Source organism: Hyperolius riggenbachi, chromosome 8 (assembly GCF_040937935.1).
Source record: "Hyperolius riggenbachi isolate aHypRig1 chromosome 8, aHypRig1.pri, whole genome shotgun sequence".
NCBI classification, from domain to species: Eukaryota; Metazoa; Chordata; class Amphibia; order Anura; family Hyperoliidae; genus Hyperolius; species Hyperolius riggenbachi.
This window is the reverse complement of record NC_090653.1, coordinates 212,060,737-212,080,291: the sequence shown is the minus strand read 5'-3', so window position 1 is coordinate 212,080,291 and position 19,555 is coordinate 212,060,737. Positions and strand designations below refer to the sequence as shown.

Here is a 19,555-nt window from a genome sequence, read left to right as displayed (position 1 = left end):
AAGGAGAATGTCCGGCCATCTGTTCGTCAACTCAAGCTGAAGCGATCTTGGGTGCTGAAGCAGGACAATGACCCAAAACACATCAGCAAATCCACCTCTGAATGGCTGAAGAAAAACAAAATGAAGACTTTGGAGTGGCCTAGTCAAAGTCCCGTCCTGAATTCTATTGAGATGTTGTGGCATGACCTTAAAAAGGCGGTTGATGCTAGAAAACCCTCAAATAAAGCTGAATTACAACAATTCTGCAAAGATGAGTGGGCCAAAATTCATCCAGAGCACTGTAAAAGACTCGTTGCAAGTTATCGCAAACGCTTGATTGCAGTTATTGCTGCTAAGAGTGGCCCAACCAGTTATTAGGTTCAGGGGGCAATTTCTTTTTCACACAGAGCCATGTAGGTTTTGAGTTTTTTTCCTCACTAAATAATAAAAACCATAATTTAAAACTGCATTTTGTGTTCAATTATGTTATCTTTGACTAATAGTTAACGGTTTTTGATGAGCAGAAACATTTAAGTGTGACAAACATGCAAAAGAATAACAAATCAGGAAGGGGGCAAATAGTTTTTCACACCACTGTATTTGACAGTGGGGATGGTGTGTTCAGAGTGATGTGCAGTGTTAGTTTTCCGCCACACATAGAGTTTTGCATTTTGGAAAAAAAGTTCCATTTTGGTCTCATCTGACCAGAGCACCTTCTTCCACATGGTTGCTGTGTCCACCACATGGCTTGTGGCAAACTGCAAAAGGCACTTCTTATGCTTTCTGTTAACAATGCCTTTCTTCTTGCCACTCTTCCATAAAGGCCAATTTTGTACAGTGCATGACTAATAGTTGTCCTATGAACAGAGTCTCCCACCTGAGCTGTAGATCTCTGCAGCTTGTCCAGAGTCACCATGGGCCTCTTGACTGCATTTCTGATCAGCGCTCTCCTTGTTCGGCCTGTGAGTTTAGGTGGATGGCCTGGTCTATGTAGGTTTACAGTTGTGCCATACTCCTTCCATTTCTGAATGATCGCTTGAACAGTGCTCTGTGGGATGTTCAAGGCTTTGGAAATCTTTTTGTAGCCTAAGCCTGTTTTACATTTCTCAATAACTTGATCCCTGACCTGTCTTGTGTGTTCTTTGGACCTCACGGTGTTGTTGCTCCCAATATTCTCTTAGACAACCTCTGAGGCCGTCACAGAGCAGCTGTATTTGTACTGACATTAGATTACACACAGGTGCACTCTGTTTAGTCATTAGCACTCATCAGGCAATGTCTATGGGCAACTGACTGCACTCAGACCAAAGGGGGCTGAATAATTATGCACACCCCACTTTGCAGTTATTTATTTGTAAAAAATGTTTGGAATCATGTATGATTTTTGTTCCACTTCTCACGTGTACACCACTTTGTGTTGGTCTTTCATGTGGAATTCCAATAAAATTGATTCATGTTTGTGGCAGTAATATGACAAAATGTGGAAAACTTCAAGGGGGCCAAATACTTTTGCAACCCACTGTATACAGTGATGTTTTTACAGCTCTCCACTCCCTCACCCTCTCTGTATGGTAGCTAGTTATAGGTGCCTCCTGTATAGGTAGCCAGGAATAGGGGCCCAGTAATAGGTGCCCCCAGTATAGGTAGCCAGGAATAGATGCCTGCAGTGTAGGTAGCCAGGCATAGGTGCCCCAGTATAGGTAGTCAGGAAAAGATGCCCCCAGTATAGGTAGCCATAAATAGGTGCAGCCAGTATAGGTGCCCCCAGTATAGATAGCCAGATGGAGGGGAGGGGGGATGCAGTGGTGGGTGCATGAACAGGGGCGGAGGTGGGACGCAGAGGTGGGTGCACAAGCAGTGGTGGGGTAATCAGATACTCACATCGCCGCATGTACTACTTACTTCTTCCTGTTGCTGCGTTCCATCTCACGGTAACAGCACACCCTAGGAGCTGTTACAATGAGATGGAACGCAGGAACGGGAAGAAGTAAGTAGTAAATGCGGCAATTGGATTCCGGCAGCGTAAGTATCTGATTACCCCAATCCACTGTTCGTGCCCCCGCCACTGCATTGCACCCCCCTCCCTCCCCAAAACCAGTTACTGTATAGAAGATTGTGCATGGTATGATTACCATCCACATTCAAACCACGGTATACCGATATATAGCGGCAATCCTAGTTCACTTAATTTCAACTGACTCAGAACTGTTAGGGACCGTCCTTCCTTTGGAAGAATATCTTCTTTCCACTCTTTCCTCTCCTGATGTCTCAGCTTTTGGCCTGATGTACAAATGCGTAAAATACATGTACTCCTCTAGTTAAAATGTAGTTACCTTGTGCTAAATTATATGTACATTTTTAATTAACTGCCTTATTTATCATCAAATGTTAACATAATGTACATTTTAGTGATGTAAGAAAGGACCAGCATGAATGAAAATATGCCTTTGGCTTTAAAATTCTTCATGGCATGACAAGAGTTGTGGTTGGCAGTGTGACTGGAGGTATGGTTGGTGGGCTTTGATAGTGGTTGTGGTTTTGGGTGTGACTGGAGGTTTGGTTGGGGTTATGGCAGGAGGTGGGGTGAAAGTGTGACTGGAGTAGATGGGAGGTGAGGTTGGGGGTCTGTGATGGGACATGTTGTGGGGTTGTGACTGGAGTTGTAGTTGAGGGGATGTTATTGTGGGGCGTGGCTAGAGGTGTAGTGTGGGAGTGTCTTTTGCTTAAATATATTTGCACTTAAAGGTACCCCTCTTTCTAATTTCATAAGAGGTATGCATGTTGCTGTGGGTTTTTTTATGATTCTCACTGACAAGTAAGATTGCTATGTCATGCTTTGTCAGAAGACATATATACTGAGAAACAGAAGAGCAAAAAAAACCCTGCTATATTTTTGGCTTGCAGCACAATTTACAGAAACATTTCCATGCACATTGCAGAAATGTGTATTTCTCAAAGGAACCTTCAGGCAGGCTTTACATTGCAGTCGTCAGCGTTGAGCCGCACTGCTAAAAACAAGCCCTGGTGGAATACCGCATTCATATGTGGTATTCCCCTTCTGGCATCCGACCAAACAGGAAGTGGCTTGCGGTCACTTCCTGTTTTGGGTATACGGAAGTGCACAGAAGCATATTGTAAAAATACAATTCCGTGCATGCGCTTCGCACCATCGCTGCACCGCCACAGCCAACATTTTTAAATTCCCTGCTTCGCCATAGATGTCTATGACTCCCAGGGGGCCGCCTGTCGACACAGATAGGCGCAGCAACGTAGTTATGGAAGCGCGTCAGATTGAGCACTTCCGGCGCACCGCAGGCAATATGAAAGTACCCATAGACTTTCATTGCCCTACGGTAGGAGTGTGGTAAATTGCCTCAACGCACCGTGCCAGTGTGAAAGGGGCCTCAGTCTTTTCCACAATAGTCAAGAGCACCTTTCCTATTCATGAACTAGTCACCAGCGTTAAGCGCTTGCAAGTTCTAAAAAGTGAACCAGTGAGGAGGCTCCCCATTGGTCAGCCTGAGCATGGATCTTTTCACTCACCTATCGCACAGGTGAAACCAGCAATTGGATTTGCTGGAAACTCCATTGCAATAGCCAGGTAATAAGCAACTCGCACACAGCAAGGTATTGATCACCTTTTCCTAATTACTTACAAGTCCCTCTCTCTCTGCGTAAATTAGCGTTGGAATACACTGTGGTACCGTATGCTTGTGAGCATTATTTGAACGGAAAGAAAAAGAAAAAATGCAGTTAACAATGGAAGAGAACCAGGCCATCATAACACTTAAAAGCAGGGGGGAGGAATAAAAATGAACATTTTATCATTGTTCTCCTTTTTGCAGAAGTTGCCCAAGAGAATGTCAGAATGTCAGAAGCACAGATATAAGTGTCAAGCACAAATGGTGTGAATTCTGCCAAAAACTCCATGTCTTATTTCTCTCCGGTATGGCCCTTACAATTCTCCTGGCCACATAAAATGTGCCCTCGCTATAAACATTTTCCCATTTGTATTTATAAATAGCAGAGTTCTGGTGTTTGGTGGTCTTCCAATGCTATCTTGGTGCGTTTGGTGTGTGTCGTTACTCTCCTAAGGACAGAACAAGACACCAGAATTTTTCCCTTTTAACCACTGAACAACCTCTGCCACGCTTATCTGCGCCCCTTTAAAATTCACCTGAGTCACAGGGGCGTAGATAGGCAACTCCTGTTTATTTTCCTGCTGTGCGCGATCGTGTTCGCGTGCACACGGATGTGCATACGCGTTGGGCACCCGCTGGTCCGTGATTGGCTGATGTGAACATGTGTTCACAAAGCCAATGACAGTGCTCATTCATGCAGAATGTGTGTAAACATTGTATCAGTCACTATGCTGTTACAGTTACTGAGATCACTCGTGAGAGGATCTCCGATAACTAACACAGCATTAGTGAGTGATCAGCATAGTGAGTTTTTTTTTTAATAAATTATACCCCCATTAAGCCCATTAACCCTTGCCTCCCTTAAATGTGAAAATTGCTGTGGTTTTTTAGGTGAAAAACCCTGTGGTTGAGAAGTGGTTAATGGTGTACAGATTTGGAAAATTTTGCATTCAGAATTTCTCGATCTCTTCACCTGAACAACGTTCAAACCAGACCAAGGCAAATTGAAGCAATGTTAAAGGTAATCAGCACCAAGTAACAGAAACCTTACCATTCAATGGTATTATGCTGCCACCTAATGTCAGCTTATGGGTATTGTCTATGTATTATTTTCACAGTCATAAATAAAAAAAAAAACTTGTCTTATATTCATGTTTTCTTCTTTCAAAGGTGTCAACTGTGAGATGGAGATAGATGAATGCCAGTCCAATCCGTGTCAGAATGGGGCCACATGCAGGGATCATGTTAGCTACTTCTCATGTGAATGTGCAGCAGGGTATAAAGGTGCAACCTGTGCATTAGATATCGACGAGTGCCAAAGTCAGCCATGTATGAATGGAGGCCTTTGTGTGGATGCTATTAACAGGTGATTCATTGCTCAGATTTTACTGTTAACAGTCTTTAGTATTGTCTAATGTAACTGTTGAATGTAACAGTATTTGCCAAATGCTGAATATGTAACACAATATTTACACATCTTAAGGGCCTTTTTCCACTAGCCTGCGATTTGCGATTTGCTTCTGATCGCAAATCGCAAGGTACATTAAACTAATGGAAACTGCAGCAGCAATTTCCATTAGCGCGATCCGATTGCGATGCGATTTTAGTCAAATCGCAATCGTTGTCCTGCCGCGTTTTGTATGCGATTGAGCTGGACTATAATGAGTATAGTAGCTCAATCGCAATCGCAATCGCATGGTGGAAATTGAAACGCGATTGCGATCGCGATTGGAATCGCGATCGCAATCGCGATCGCATTTCATAGTGGAAAAGGGCCCTTACTGTCACTGATACGATACAGCGTACAGAATCTATGTGCAGGATAGTCTTGTCTTAGACTGCGCACACATATTTCAAGCACCCACATATGAACAGTTATGTCATTGGTTGACAACTCATCCAACTGACTAGGTTGGAACACAATGGGCTTGATTCACAAAACAGTGCTAACTGTTAGCATACTGTGAAAAGTGCTTCGCGCGAAATTTCACGTGATAACGGTTATCACAGTCAAAAATTCACATTTGCGCGTTACCGCGTAAACGCGATAAAACTCGCGAAAAGCCGTGCTAACAGCTGTGCTAACAGTTTGCATCATTTTGTGAATCAAGCCCATTGGCCTTGATGACTAACAATCCTTTCTTAGTAACCTACAGCAATATCAACACACATTCAGCATATTTCCATTATCTCTCTGTGATGAATACATATGATGGGTACCAGAACAACACAGGATATGGATTCCTATGACTAAGTGCTTTATCAGTACCACTACCTCAGAGTCAGCCTATAAAATCTTTCTACTAGCATTGTGCGCCATCTCCGATGTGACACATAGCTAGGTGTGGCTACAGCTGTATAAGATAAGTCGTTAGGTTTCTCCATCCTATATTTCATACAGAGAAAAAAAAGGGGCCATACTCCTTTCCTTCAGAACAGATAATCTATTAGCTGGACAATGATCAATAAAACAAACAACTGACACAATTTAGACAAAGTTTAGAAAAGGCTCACAATGGTTGTTAGGAGGTTCATTCTAAAGTCATATTTTTGTGTCTTCTATATTGTTAGAATATTAATTGTGCAATTAATTCATGTGTTCTTTAAGTTTAATGTCTATAAGTAATTTTGCTTCAGTCATGCGTTAGCAAAAATGTGGAAACGTTTTTAAAAATGTGTAAAAAACTTGAGGAAAAATTGAACAATAAATGCATGTTTTTATAGGTTTCCCCTCTTAATAACACACCGGTCTGTTGCAGTCGACACTATCTTAAAAAAAATAAAGGGCTAAAAAAATATTGGTATATCAGTACACATAGAATTTAGATGTTTAACTGTGGATAATAAGCTGGCAAGCATCTTCTATTGACCTGTTATCTGCAGGCAGGCCTACAAACATGGCTTAGTCAGAAGTTAAGGGATATGGTTGGGGTTTATAATGGAAAATCAATTTGCGTGATTGAGAATACCAAGTTGGTGGATTTGACAATCATCATCATTATGGCAGCCAGTGGTTTGAGCTGACCAAAGCATCTTCTAAGGATACCATAAGAGATCCTTCAAAGTAGCCCTGATCAAAGTGAAGTGTTCCTAATTCTATCATGAACACCAGTGATAACTGGAGGAAACCAGGAACTATGGGACAATGACTGAAAAGGAGCGTCTACACTATTGTGGCCAAATTAGATGCAAACTTGTTTCATTCAAAAAAAGGTAGTTTTGCAATGCTGGGTGAACTCTTCTTACTGTTGACTTCTGCATTGCCTTCAGGTCAGAATAGTTACAGTTGTTTTTAGATTTGTGTAGACATGCCAGTCTAACACTTTCCAATTGCTTATATGCATATCCATGCATCCTATTGTGTACATTGCTGAGTTAGTTTTTGTGTTTCAGGTTTTATTGTAACTGTAGTGACACGGGGTATGAAGGAGATATGTGTGAAGTTGATATCTTGGAATGCGCTTCCAACCCCTGTGTGAATAATGCTACATGTGTAGAAGGAGTTAAGGGTTACAGCTGTCTCTGCTGGGAAGGTCAGTATGTATATTTTTTCTAATTTTCTTTGCAATTTTCCTTATGTTTGTGCTTCTGGAATCCTTTTACTTTTGATGACTATAGATGCTCAGTTTTTTCTGCATAACATCTCCTTGTGATGTTGACCCTTTTGATCCTGAAAAGGAATAAGTACTATTAGGGCCCTTTCACACTTACCACAGTCCGTCACATCGCACAGTACGATTGCACATCAGCAGCAATATGTGGTGCGACCTTTCAGGACCATGGCGGTGCAATGGTATAACAATCAAACCACAATGGAACACATCAAGTCTGAAAGGGGCCTAAAGTGATGTGCTCCTCTCTACCATGACTGAACTCTCAAAGAGACTCTGTAACATGAAAAAGATTCCCTGGGGGGTACTCACCTCAGGTGGGGGAAGCCTCCGGATCCTAATGAGGCTTCCCACGCCGTCCTCTGTCCCACGGGGGTCTCGCTGCAGCCCTCTGAACAGCCGGCGACAGGCCCGACTGTAATTTCAATATTTACCTTTGCTGGCTCCAGCGGGGGCGCTGTGGCTGCTTTCCTCTCCGAACTACACGGAAATACCCGATCTTAGTCGGGTCCGCTCTACTGCGCAGGCGCCGGAAACTTGCGCCTGCGCAGTAGAGCAGACCCGACGGCGATCGGGTATTTCCGTGTAGTTCGGAGCCGACAGCCGTCAGAGCGCCTGCGCAGGAGCCAGGAAGGTAAATATTACGTCACGGCTGCACGGAGGGCTGCAGCAAGACCCCCGTGGGACAGAGGACGGCGTGGGAAGCCTCATTAGGATCCGGAGGCTTACCCCACCTGAGGTGAGTACCCCCCAGGGGATTTTTTGAGGTTACAGATCCTCTATACACTATAAACACTATAACTGAAAATAAAAAAATGTAAATATTTTCTTTGCTACTGATGTTCTAGTAATTATCCGTACTACACAACCGATTCATTATATCATAAATTTTCTTTAGCTTCAGTGTCTCTTTAAGAACAAACTCAAGTGCATGGTATCAGTGACTTCATAATCAGATAGGGGCCAATTCAGGAATCATATTCAGGGTAAACAGGGATTTATGATGCAGCAGTAGAAGTGGGTTTGTACTTCAGTGTATCGGTACAAAACCCCAAGGTTTGTAGTGAGTTGGGTGAAGGGCAACTAGAATGTAATCAAGCAGTAGTTAAAGTGAATGTTTACATATTTAAAAACCAAAAAGTCAGATACTCACCTAAGGAGAGGGAAGGCTCGGTCCTAATGAGCTTTCCCTCTCCTCTCCCGATGCCCGGTCCCGCGCAGGATCCCCCGTGGCAGTATTCGACCAGTTCGGTCAAATACTGCCACTTCCGCATGCCGAAGGGAGCTTTCGGAAGCCTTCGGGAGCACTCGGGCTCCCGAAGACGGGCCGCTCCATACTACGCATGCGCGAGCGCCCTCTATGACGCACTCGCGCGTGCACAGTATGGAGCGGCCCGTCTTCGGAAGCCTGAGTGCTCCCGAAGACCTCCGAAGTCCCTGCGAACGGGGGAGCCAGCGCAGCACCGAGGACACCGGGAGAGGAGAGGAAAGGCTCATTAGGACCGAGCCTTCCCTCTCATTAGGTGAGTATCTGACTTTTTGGTTTTTAAATCGGTAACCACTGGCTTTAAGACTGGGTGGTGGCTATAAGACTGAAGTACCTAAAAAAGTACCTCGCACCATCATTCTGAATGCTGAAAAATAGGTAGTCAGATCAGAACCCAAAGAGCCTCAAAGCAATGGAATGAAGACTCCCAGCTGTGACCTACAGGCAGCACTCTTCATGCCAATTTATCAGGTCCAGCTCTCTTTAACAACACCACAGAGGCAACCAGGATTTTATCTTCAGGCCGCACAACTGTTATCAGACAGATGTGTAGTGCCCAGATACTAGAATTAAAGGACAACTGTAACGAGAGGGATATGGAGACTGCCATATTTATTTCCTTTTTTAACAATACCAGTTGCATGGCTATGCTACTGATCCTGTGCCTCCAACACTTTTAGCCATAGACCCTGAACTAGCATATGCAGATCAATTGTTTCTGACATTATTGTCAGATCTGACAAGATTAGCTGTATGCTTGTTTCTGGTGTTATTCAAACACTACTGCAGCCAAATAGACCAGCAGGGCTGCCAGGGAACTGGTATTTTTAAAAAGAAATAAAATGACAGCCTCCATATTCTTCTCACTTCAGCTGTCTTTTAACCCCCAACCCCCAAGTGGTGTACACAGGAGAAGTGGAACGAAAACCGTACATGATTCCAAACATTTTGTACAAATCAATAACTGCAAAGTGGGGTGTGCGTAATTATTCGGCCCCCTGAGTCAATACTTTGTAGAACCACCTTTTGCTGCAATTACAGCTGCCAGTCTTTTAGGGTATGTCTCTACCAGCTTTACACATCTAGAGACTGAAATCCTTGCCCATTCTTCTTTGCAAAACAGCTCCAGCTCAGTCAGATTAGATGGACAGCGTTTGTGAACAGCAGTTTTCAGATCTTGCCACAGATTCTCGATTGGATTTAGATCTGGACTTTGACTGGGCCATTCTAACACATAGATATGTTTTGTTTTAAACCATTCCATTGTTGCCCTGGCTTTATGTTTAGGGTCATTGTCCTGCTGGGAGGTGAACCTCCACCCCAGTCTCAAGTCTTTTGCAGTCTCCAAGAGGTTTTCTTCCAAGTTTGCCCTTTATTTGGCTCCATCCATCTTCCCATCAACTCTGACCAGCTTCCCTGTCCCTGCTGAAGAGATGCACCCCCAGAGCATGATGCTGCCACCACCATATTTGACAGTGGGGATGGTGTGTTCAGAGTGATAGTTTTCCGCCACACATAACGTTTTGCATTTTGGTCTCATCTGACCAGAGCACCTTCTTCCACATGGTTGCTGTGTCCCCCACATGGCTTGTGGCAAACTGCAAATGGGACTTCTTATGCTTTCCGTTAACAATGTCTTTCTTCTTGCCACTCTTCCATAAAGGCCAACTTTGTACAGTGCATGACTAATAGTTGTCCTATGGACAGAGTCTCCCACCTGAGCTGTAGATCTCTGCAGCTCGTCCAGAGTCACTATGGGCCTCTTGACTGCATTTCTGATCAGCGCTCTCCTTGTTCGGCCTGTGAGTTTAGGTGGATGGCCTTGTCTTGGTAGGTTTACAGTTGTGCCATACTCCTTCCATTTCTGAATGATCGCTTGAACAGTGCTCCGTGGGATGTTCAAGGCTTTGGAAATCTTTTTGTAGCCTAAGCCTGCTTTACATTTCTCAATAACTTGATCCCTGACCTGTCTTGTGTGTTCTTTGGACTTCACGGTGTTGTTGCTCCCAATATTCTCTTAGACAACCTCTGAGGCCCTCACAGAGCAGCTGTATTTGTACTGACATTAGATTACACACAGGTGCACTCAATTTAGTCATTAGCACTCATTAGGCAATGTCTATAGGCAACTGACTGCACTCAGATCAAAGGGGGCCGAATAATTATGCACACACCACTTTGCAGTTATTTATTTGTAAAAAAATGTTTGGAACCATGTATGATTTTCATTCCACTCCTCATGTGTACACCACTTTGTGTTGGTCTTTCATGTGGAATTCAAATACAATTGATTCATGTTTGTGACAGTAATATGACAAAATGTGGAAAACTTCAAGGGGACAGAATACTTTTGCAACCCATTGTGTATATATATATATATATATATATATATATATATATATATATATATATATATACTGTATATATACAGTTTTTAAAATTATTCAACCCCCAATGCTGTAAGGGGTTTTAGGGAATTTAGTGTACATTTGTAATTGTGTTCAGAATGAAATCTTACAAGGACTTTTTAAAGAACCAAATGCAACTAAAATGACATCAATTGTTTTTGTAATACAGTATTAAATGTTTTTTGTGGGATTTCTCCATTGACACAATTATTCAACCCCTTAAAGACTACCACTCTTAATGCGGATCTGAGATGAAAAACTAACTATAACAAGTAACTTGTCTATATATCTTATCTAAAGTTTAGATAGTTTACACAGCAAATCTAGCTGCAAACTGCTTTAATGGAATAAGAATATTTCATCCTGTGATACGACAGCAGCCATGTTGTTTGTAAACATTATACAGAGGCAGGCTTATCTGCATCTTGAACAAAGAAAACTAACCCCCCCCCACCTTCCTCCTCCCTCCTCCCCTCTCCCTCTGAAAACTCTGGCTAGTAATACCCTCCCCCTCCTCCTGCCCAGACTGAGCTCCCATGAGCCCTTGCTACTGTCTGAAAGTGCCTTGGCTCTCAGAAAACCTGTGGGAGTGGCTTATTTAGTTTATAGGGAATTAGAGCATTACAACAAAAACAAAAAAGTATTTGGTTTGAGGAATGCCCTATAAACAATAGGAAAGGAATACAATTATGCAATGAGTAAAAGTTCATCTCGGATCCACTTTAAGAACAGAGGTTCATTCAAGTGTTTTCAATCAGGTATTGAAAACCCCCGTGGATGTTACTGAGCAGCAATCAAGCATAATAAGCACCAATAAGGCAGATTTAAAATGACTGTGATACTCAGCTCCTTCTAGACATTTACTGGTGTGTTTACAAACATGGTGAAGTCAAGAGAATGGTCCAGGAAGACAAGAGAAGAGGTGATTTCTCTTCACAGGAAGGGCAATGGCTATAAGAAGACTGCAAAGATGTTAAGCATACCAAGAGACACCATAGGAAGCATAATTCGCAAATTCAAGGCAAAGGGCACTGTTGAAACGCTACCTGGTCATGGCAGAAAGAAGATGCTGACTTCAACTGCTGTGCGCTACCTGAAGCGCAAAGTGGAGAAAAGTCCCCGTGTGACTGCTGAGGAACTGAAAAAAGATTTGTCAGATGCGGGTACTGAAGTTTCAGCTCAGACAATAAGGCTGGGTCCACACTAGACCCGGTTGCAGGACGGACCCTGCAGTCCGTTTAGGGGAAGTACCCACCGTACTGCAAACTGATGAAAGTGCATCAGTTTTGTATCAGTTTCCGTTCAGGTTTTTCCCTGACAGAAAACGTCTCTGTCATTAGGAAGGAGTGGGAGGATTTTTTGGGCCAATCATAAAGCTCAGGCTATCCGTTTTCACATCCGTTTTTTGCCTGTGAAGCTGGAGATGCGTTTTCTCATTGCTTTCACTACCCCTGCATGTATCCGTGGTCCTGATCCGTTGCGTGAAAATGCAGCAAATCCGGACCTTCCATTCAGGTTTTCAAAACGGATCCCCGCAAACGCAGACGGATCCGTTTTTTACTTGGGTGAGGCTGGCTGCTATTTTAAACATTAGTATCCGGGACTCCGTTTTTCATCAGGTTTGAAAAACGCAGCCACGGATACGTTTACGGACCTAGTGTGGACCAGCTCTTAGGCACACACATGAAGGCCTCCATGCCAGAACTCCCAGGCGCACCCCCTTGCTGTCTCCAAAGAATAAGAAGAGTCGACTGCAGTATGCCAAAAGTAATGTGGACAAACCACAAACGTTTTGCGATAGTGTTCTGTGGACTGATGAAACAAAATTAGAACTGTTTGGGCCTATGGATCAACGCATGTTTGGAGGAGGAAGAACAAGGCCTATGAAGAAAAGAACACCTTGCCTACTGTGAAGCATGGTGGGGGGGTCAATCATACTTTGGGCTGTTTTGCTTCTGCAGGTACAGGGAAGCTTCAGCGTGTGCAAGGTACCATGAATTCTCTTCAGTACCAGGAGATTTTGGATGAAAATGTGATGCAGTCCGTCACAAACCTGAGGCTTGGGAGACGTTGGACCTCTCAACAGGACAATGATCCCAAGCATACCTTCAAGTCCACTAGAGCATGGTTGCAGATTAAAGACTGGAACATTTTGGAGTGGCCATCGCAGTCACCAGACTTAAATCCGATTGAGAACCTCTGGTGGGACTTAAAGAAAGCAGTTGCAGCGCATAAGCCTAAGAATGGGACTAAACTGGAGGCTTTTGCCCATGAAGAAAGGGCTAAGATACCCATAGATCGCTGCAAGACACTTGTGTCAAGCTATGCTTCATGTTTAAAAGCAGTTATAACTGGAAAAGGATGTTGTACTAAGTACTAAGAATGAATGTCACTTGGAGGTTGAATAAAACTGATAATGATGTGAGCACAGAAAAGACATTTGTGGTTATTTCATTATAAATGTTGGTATATTTGTCTGACTTACAAGTGCCTCTTTGATTTAATTGTAAACAAGATGACTGAAATGATCAAAATACATGTCAAACGGGACAAAACACTCAATTTCAGTGGGGGTTGAATAATTTTTAATACGATTGTTATTACAATATAACACTATGTCCTCCTTGGTATGAGATTATGAGTAGGGACAAGCAAGTTTTCACAAAACTGAACCTGCTCTTGTTCAGGTAGGGGGCAGACATGGTTTATTTACCTGGATGATGTCCTCTGGCCGCAGCATTCCACCTTGCGTTCCTTTCATCCTCCTCCACAGCAGAAATTTCAGAAGTTAAACAGGAAATGTCGGGATGATGGTGCGCAGTGTGGAGTACCGGGGCAAGAGGACATCATGCTGGTAAATTAACCTTGTAGGGCACGGCCCCCTCCTTGAGCACGAATGGGTACAGTTTCACTTCCTGTGAAACTGTTTGCTCAACCCTAATTATTAACATCATCTTAGACTCTGTAAAGAGCTGTAGAAGATGTAAGCATTACATACATGCATAATAATAATACTATGACAGATTTGTTGATGTATCTTATAACGTACTTGGTTTAATTAGTACATTCCTAATTTCTCCACTTCAGCACCATGACATATGCCATATCACTGAATGTTGCTATCCTATGTTTTGACTTGGTATCTTCTTATAACTGCTTTTATTTGTTGATCAGGATATTCTGGAGACCAATGCGAGTTGGATATCGATGAATGTGCAGAACGTCCATGCCTCAATGGGGCCCTGTGTCTTCAGCGATCCAATGAGACATTTTATATGACAGAGCCGGAATTCACAACAGAATTCAGGTACAACAATGCTGCAGGATACGTATGTCGGTGCCAGCCAGGATTTGCAGGTGAGTGAAAAGAAACCAATACAAAACATGTGATGTGCTCAGAGATGCTGATCCCACCATACTTAATGAAACTCAGTCAGTCCATTTATATTTTACTATTTGAGGAGTGATGGCCACCTGAACCCTCCGCTAGGCAGCACGGTAATTTATCCTGCCAGGGGGGAACTGCGCCTGCGTCAACTTACCCTGATTGGATAAATGACCGTGCCGCCTGAAGGGGGCTGGAGGAAGCCCCAGGTATGTATAATTTGTTTCCATTTAGTGATCTCAGGTACACTTTTAATTGTCAGTTCTCCTGTATCTGATTGGATTTGGGAAGTAAACGCCACTGCATCTCTACAAAGTTGAATGGTTATGAGAAATAAGATGTGCAGTATGTACATTAGGTAAATCAAAGGGGAAAGAAACCCTTAACGTTTTGATACCCTACCTGATTATTACCCCCCTCCACAAGTAAAAGGGTTAAAGTAAGGGTGCACTTATAATGAACATGTAAGGGTACTCAGAATTGTCTTTGAATGAAATTAAATTGGTCAGTTCAATAAAATGTTAAGAATAGTTACTTTCTCACATTTCCATCACTGTCTCTGTCAGTTTGTGTGTTGCTGAAAGAGGTCACCCTCTACCCCAGATAAGAGTATGTCTAGATTGTGAGCTCAGAAGTGCAGGGACTTCCATCGAGTGTTTCTTATTCTTATGTAATTTATCATATGAACGAGTACCAGTATTGGTGATGTCTCAGACCACACAGCAACATTGTCTGTGTTTGTACTGCTGGATATCCAAAACCAATGCTGTCATATTAATAATACTTACTGTAAATGAAAACTACATACAAAATAAGTAATCTACAATGCATTTTACTCTGTGTAGTTATTGTGTATGCATACTTATGTATTTTTAAAATTTTTTTGAGTCTTTTAAGATTCATTCCTTTGAACAGAGTTTAAAGGACACCCGAGGCGAAAATAAACTAATGAAATAAACGATTGTATCTATCTTCTTTCTACTAAAAATGACCTTTTAAGATATTCCACAGTTTTATTTTATGTGTAACCTCCCTGGCGGTAAGCCCGAGCTGAGCTCGGGAAGCGGGAAAAAAGGGCGCAGGCAGCTAGTGGACAAAAAGGGCGCCGCCATTCACTCTCATAATAAATAACGTTTAATGGGCGCCGAGCAGGAAAAAAGGGCGCCGGAGATAAATAACGTTTACAAACGGCGCCCGGAGATTTTTACTGATTTATAACTGTGCTTGTGGTGATTTACGTTTATAAAATGCACCCGTGCCAAATAACGTTTATAAAAATACTAAACATATTTATCTTATTTAACTAATTAAAACATTATTTAAAGTTTTATCCCTTACTGTTTGTAAAACATTATTATTCACAAAATAAAGCGATCAGTGATTTTAAAAAAAAACTACTTTGCTGCCCCCTGGCGGTTTTTAATAGACCGCCAGGGAGGTTAAAGGGATACTGTAGAGGGGTCGGGAGAAAATGAGTTGAACTTACCCGGGGCTTCTAATGGTCCCCCGCAGACATCCTGTGCCCGCGCAGCCACTCACCGATGCTCCAGCCCCACCTCCGGTTCACTTCTGGAATTTCAGACTTTAAAGTCTGAAAACCACTGTGCCTGTGTTGCCATGTCCTCGATCCTGCTGATGTCACCAGGAGCATACTGTGCAAGCACAGACCATACTGGGCTTGCGCAGTATGCTCCTGGTGACATCAGCAGGATCTAAGACACGGCAATGCAGGAACAGTGGTTTTCAGACTTTAAAGTCTGAAATTCCAGAAGTTAACCGGAGGCGGGGCCGGAGCATCGGTGAGTGGCTGCGCAGACATAGGATGTCTGCGGGGGACCATTAGAAGCCCCGGGTAAGTTCAACTCATTTTTCCCCGACCCCCCTACAGTGTCCCTTTAAATCTACTTTTTAAATTTTAACTGTTTTATTGTTTTTGCTCAATGACACATTCATTGAAGTATACCAGAGCTAAAATCTATGAACTATTGACCCTTTTTATCTCTTTCCTGCTCTCAGAAGCCATTTTCCGCTAGGAAAGTGTTTCATAGTTGTAATTTATTATCAGTGAGGGTCACACTGTAGTCACTTCCTGTCTGAGTCAGGACTGAGTCAGCCAAGTACATACATGATATTTAGCTCTTTCAGGCAGAGAAAGGAAAAAAAGGAACACAGCATAGTTATTTGTGTGCTAGGCACTGTACATACCTATGTCTATCTTATCATGTCACATGTCACTTCGGGTATCCTTTAAGGAAATTAATGTAGACCAAAAGTTTTTGAGGATAAATTATAAAAACCTGGATGTAAAAACAATGGTTTTTAGAAAAGACCTGCTTTCACCTTTGTTCCTTTCTTCCTTAGGGGAGAACTGTTCACAGAACATTGATGAATGTGAATCGGATCCATGTAAGAATGGTGGAATATGCATTGACTTAATCAATGGGTACGAGTGTCACTGTGCTTTGGGATACACTGGTAAGTCAGGACTGTTCTTGGTATTATGTGTGGTCCGTGTTAAGTCGTTACACATATTGCTGTGTCCTGCTTGCTCTGGCTTTGGACACAGATATGAATACTTTGACTAACTCCGTGTTATGCTTGTATGAATCCTTCCTTCTTTTCTTGGTGTCGCCAGACATGTAAATAGTCACTCAAATGCGTAATATGTGCCACTGTACATAGCATAGTGTTGGCCCATGTGATTATTACAGTAATAATGATGAACTTATTCTCCACTGTGCCGCATAGAATCTCATTGGTGTGAATGCTCACCAGTGCATTGAATGTCACTAATGGCTACTGTGAACTACACTGAGGTACAAAAAAAATTAGAGGCACCCTCTAATAACGAGTTGGTCCACCTTTAGCTCTTATCACACCGGATATTCTTCTTGGCATGGACTCAAAACGATGCCGATACATTGCTGAGGAATGTTGGCCCATGCTGACATAATGTCAGCTCTAAATTGGGTCAGATTGGATGGGGGTGTTTCTAAGCTTTGCAGTGATCTTCTGACTTTGTCCCACAAATGCTCAATAGGATTGAGGTCAGGGGACAGAGCTGGCCATGGAAGCAGGCATCTGATTGATGTTCCTCAAACCAATTTGAGACCGGTCGAGTACGGCTGCAAAGTGCATTGTCATCATTCCTGGGCCTACAACAGGCGCCTTTTCCTATTTTCTGTGATACCAAAGGTATTCTTGATGGTCTCCTGCTGCTAAAGCCCATCCTTTGCAAAGTCTGTCTTGTTGTGTATTAGGATATTCTTTGTGATACACCTGCTTTAAATTCTGCTGTAATTTGTGGTGTTGTTGCCCTTCTGTTGCTACGGACTATGCGTGCTACTCGCCTTTCACCTCTATCGTTCACCAGCCTTTTTCGACCAGAATAGTCCTTGTCGCTTGAAGTTCTATTCGCAACTGCAACTCTCTAAACACCTGAGATACTGTTGGGCTTCAGAGTTGTCGCTTCAGAGATGCTAGCACCAGCTCTTCTTACACTGACGATCATGCCTCGTTCAAAGTCACTTAACCACTTAAGCCCGAAGAGTTGTTTATTTTTTGTATCTGAGCAACTTTCACCTCCCATTCATTTGCCAATAACTTTATCACTACTCATCACAATAAATTGGTCTATATTTTGTTTTTTCCGACACCAATTAGGCTTTCTTTGGGTGGTACATTTTGCTAAGAATTATTTTATTCTAAATCCATTTTAACAGGAATATTAAGAAAGAAATGGAAAAAAAATCATAATTATTTCTCAGTTTTTGGCCATTATAGTTTGAAATTAATACATGCTACTGTAATTAAAACCCATGTATTTTATTTGCCCATTTGTCCCACTTATTACACCATTTAAATTATGTCCCTATGACAATGTATGGCGCCGATATTTTATTTGGAAATAAAGGTGCATTTTTCAATTTGCGTCAAACACTATTTATAAGCCCATAATTTAAAAAATTATATTAATATACTCCTTTGAAGCATATTTAAAAAGTTCAGACCCTTAGGTAACTATTTTTTAATTGTAATTTTTTTATTTTTTGTATTAAAAATTGTATGTGGGTAATTTTTGGTGTGGGAGGTAAACAGCTAATTTTAAATGTAATTTTTTTTTTTATTAAAATATGGATGTGTGTAGATCTACTATTTAACCACAAGATAGCCACAGTGAAAAAGTCCTGGAAGCGTGATCGTACGCTTTCTAGGAAGAAGAATGAAGACAGGGAACTTTTTGTAACTCAGAAAAACCACAGCCTCTGATTAGAGGCTGTAGTTTTTTTCGGCGGGGGGCTTCTATAATGGGATCTATAATCATTCATTGATCGCGGGGCTAACGGCCGGCGGCGGGAGCACACACGAGAATGTTCCTCCAGTTTGGCTTAAGTGGTTAAATCTTTCATCTTACCCATTTAGACATTAACTTTTGTGATAACTATTTTGTCCGAAGCTGAGCGTTCCTTATTTAAGCAACTCTGCATTGTTACGTCACTCTATGTCACTTGCTTACATTCATATCGGTGTAGATATGGTCACTAAGATGCAAATATTCCCAGTTTGCATGCAAATGAATGCAAACTGTGTGCAACATGAATTTAGGTCATTCAAAAGCAGTTCCTGTTAATTTTCAGTGGTCCGGTACATTCAATTTGCATTAACCACTTGAGGACCTAGGGCTTTACCCCCCTTAAGGACCGGCCACTTTTTTTCCATTCAGACCACTGCAGCTTTCACGGTTTATTGCTCGCTCATACAACCTACCACCTAAATGAATTTTGGCTCCTTTTCTTGTCACTAATAAAGCTTTCTTTTGATGCTATTTGATTGCTCCTGCGATTTTTACTTTTTATTATATTCATCAAAAAAGACATGAATTTTGGCAAAAAAATGATTTTTTTAACTTTCTGTGCTGACAGTTTTCAAATAAAGTAAAATTTCTGTATACATGCAGCGCGAAAAATGTGGACAAACATGTTTTTGATAAAAAAAAAACCATTCAGTGTATATTTATTGGTTTGGGTAAAAGTTATAGCGTTTACAAACTATGGTGCCAAAAGTGAATTTTCCCATTTTCAAGCATCTCTGACTTTTCTGACCCCCTGTCATGTTTCATGAGGGGCTAGAATTCCAGGATAGTATAAATACCCCCCAAATGACCCCATTTTGGAAAGAAGACATCCCAAAGTATTCACTGAGAGGCATAGTGAGTTCATAGAAGATATTATTTTTTGTCACAAGTAAGCGGAAAATGACACTTT

General features: G+C 42.1%; 1 protein-coding gene across 2 annotated transcripts in view; it reads left to right on the top strand.

Moving 5' to 3' along the window:
- CRB2 (crumbs cell polarity complex component 2) overlaps window positions 1–19,555 on the top strand; it is a 243,764-nt gene that overhangs the window by 85,088 nt on the left and 139,121 nt on the right. For both annotated transcript variants that reach the window (XM_068248149.1, XM_068248148.1), the window contains exons 3-6: window positions 4,791–4,986; window positions 7,014–7,153; window positions 14,081–14,263; window positions 16,653–16,766. In XM_068248149.1, the coding sequence (XP_068104250.1) occupies window positions 4,791–4,986; window positions 7,014–7,153; window positions 14,081–14,263; window positions 16,653–16,766 (633 nt within the window). The remainder of the gene's footprint in view (window positions 1–4,790; window positions 4,987–7,013; window positions 7,154–14,080; window positions 14,264–16,652; window positions 16,767–19,555) is intronic.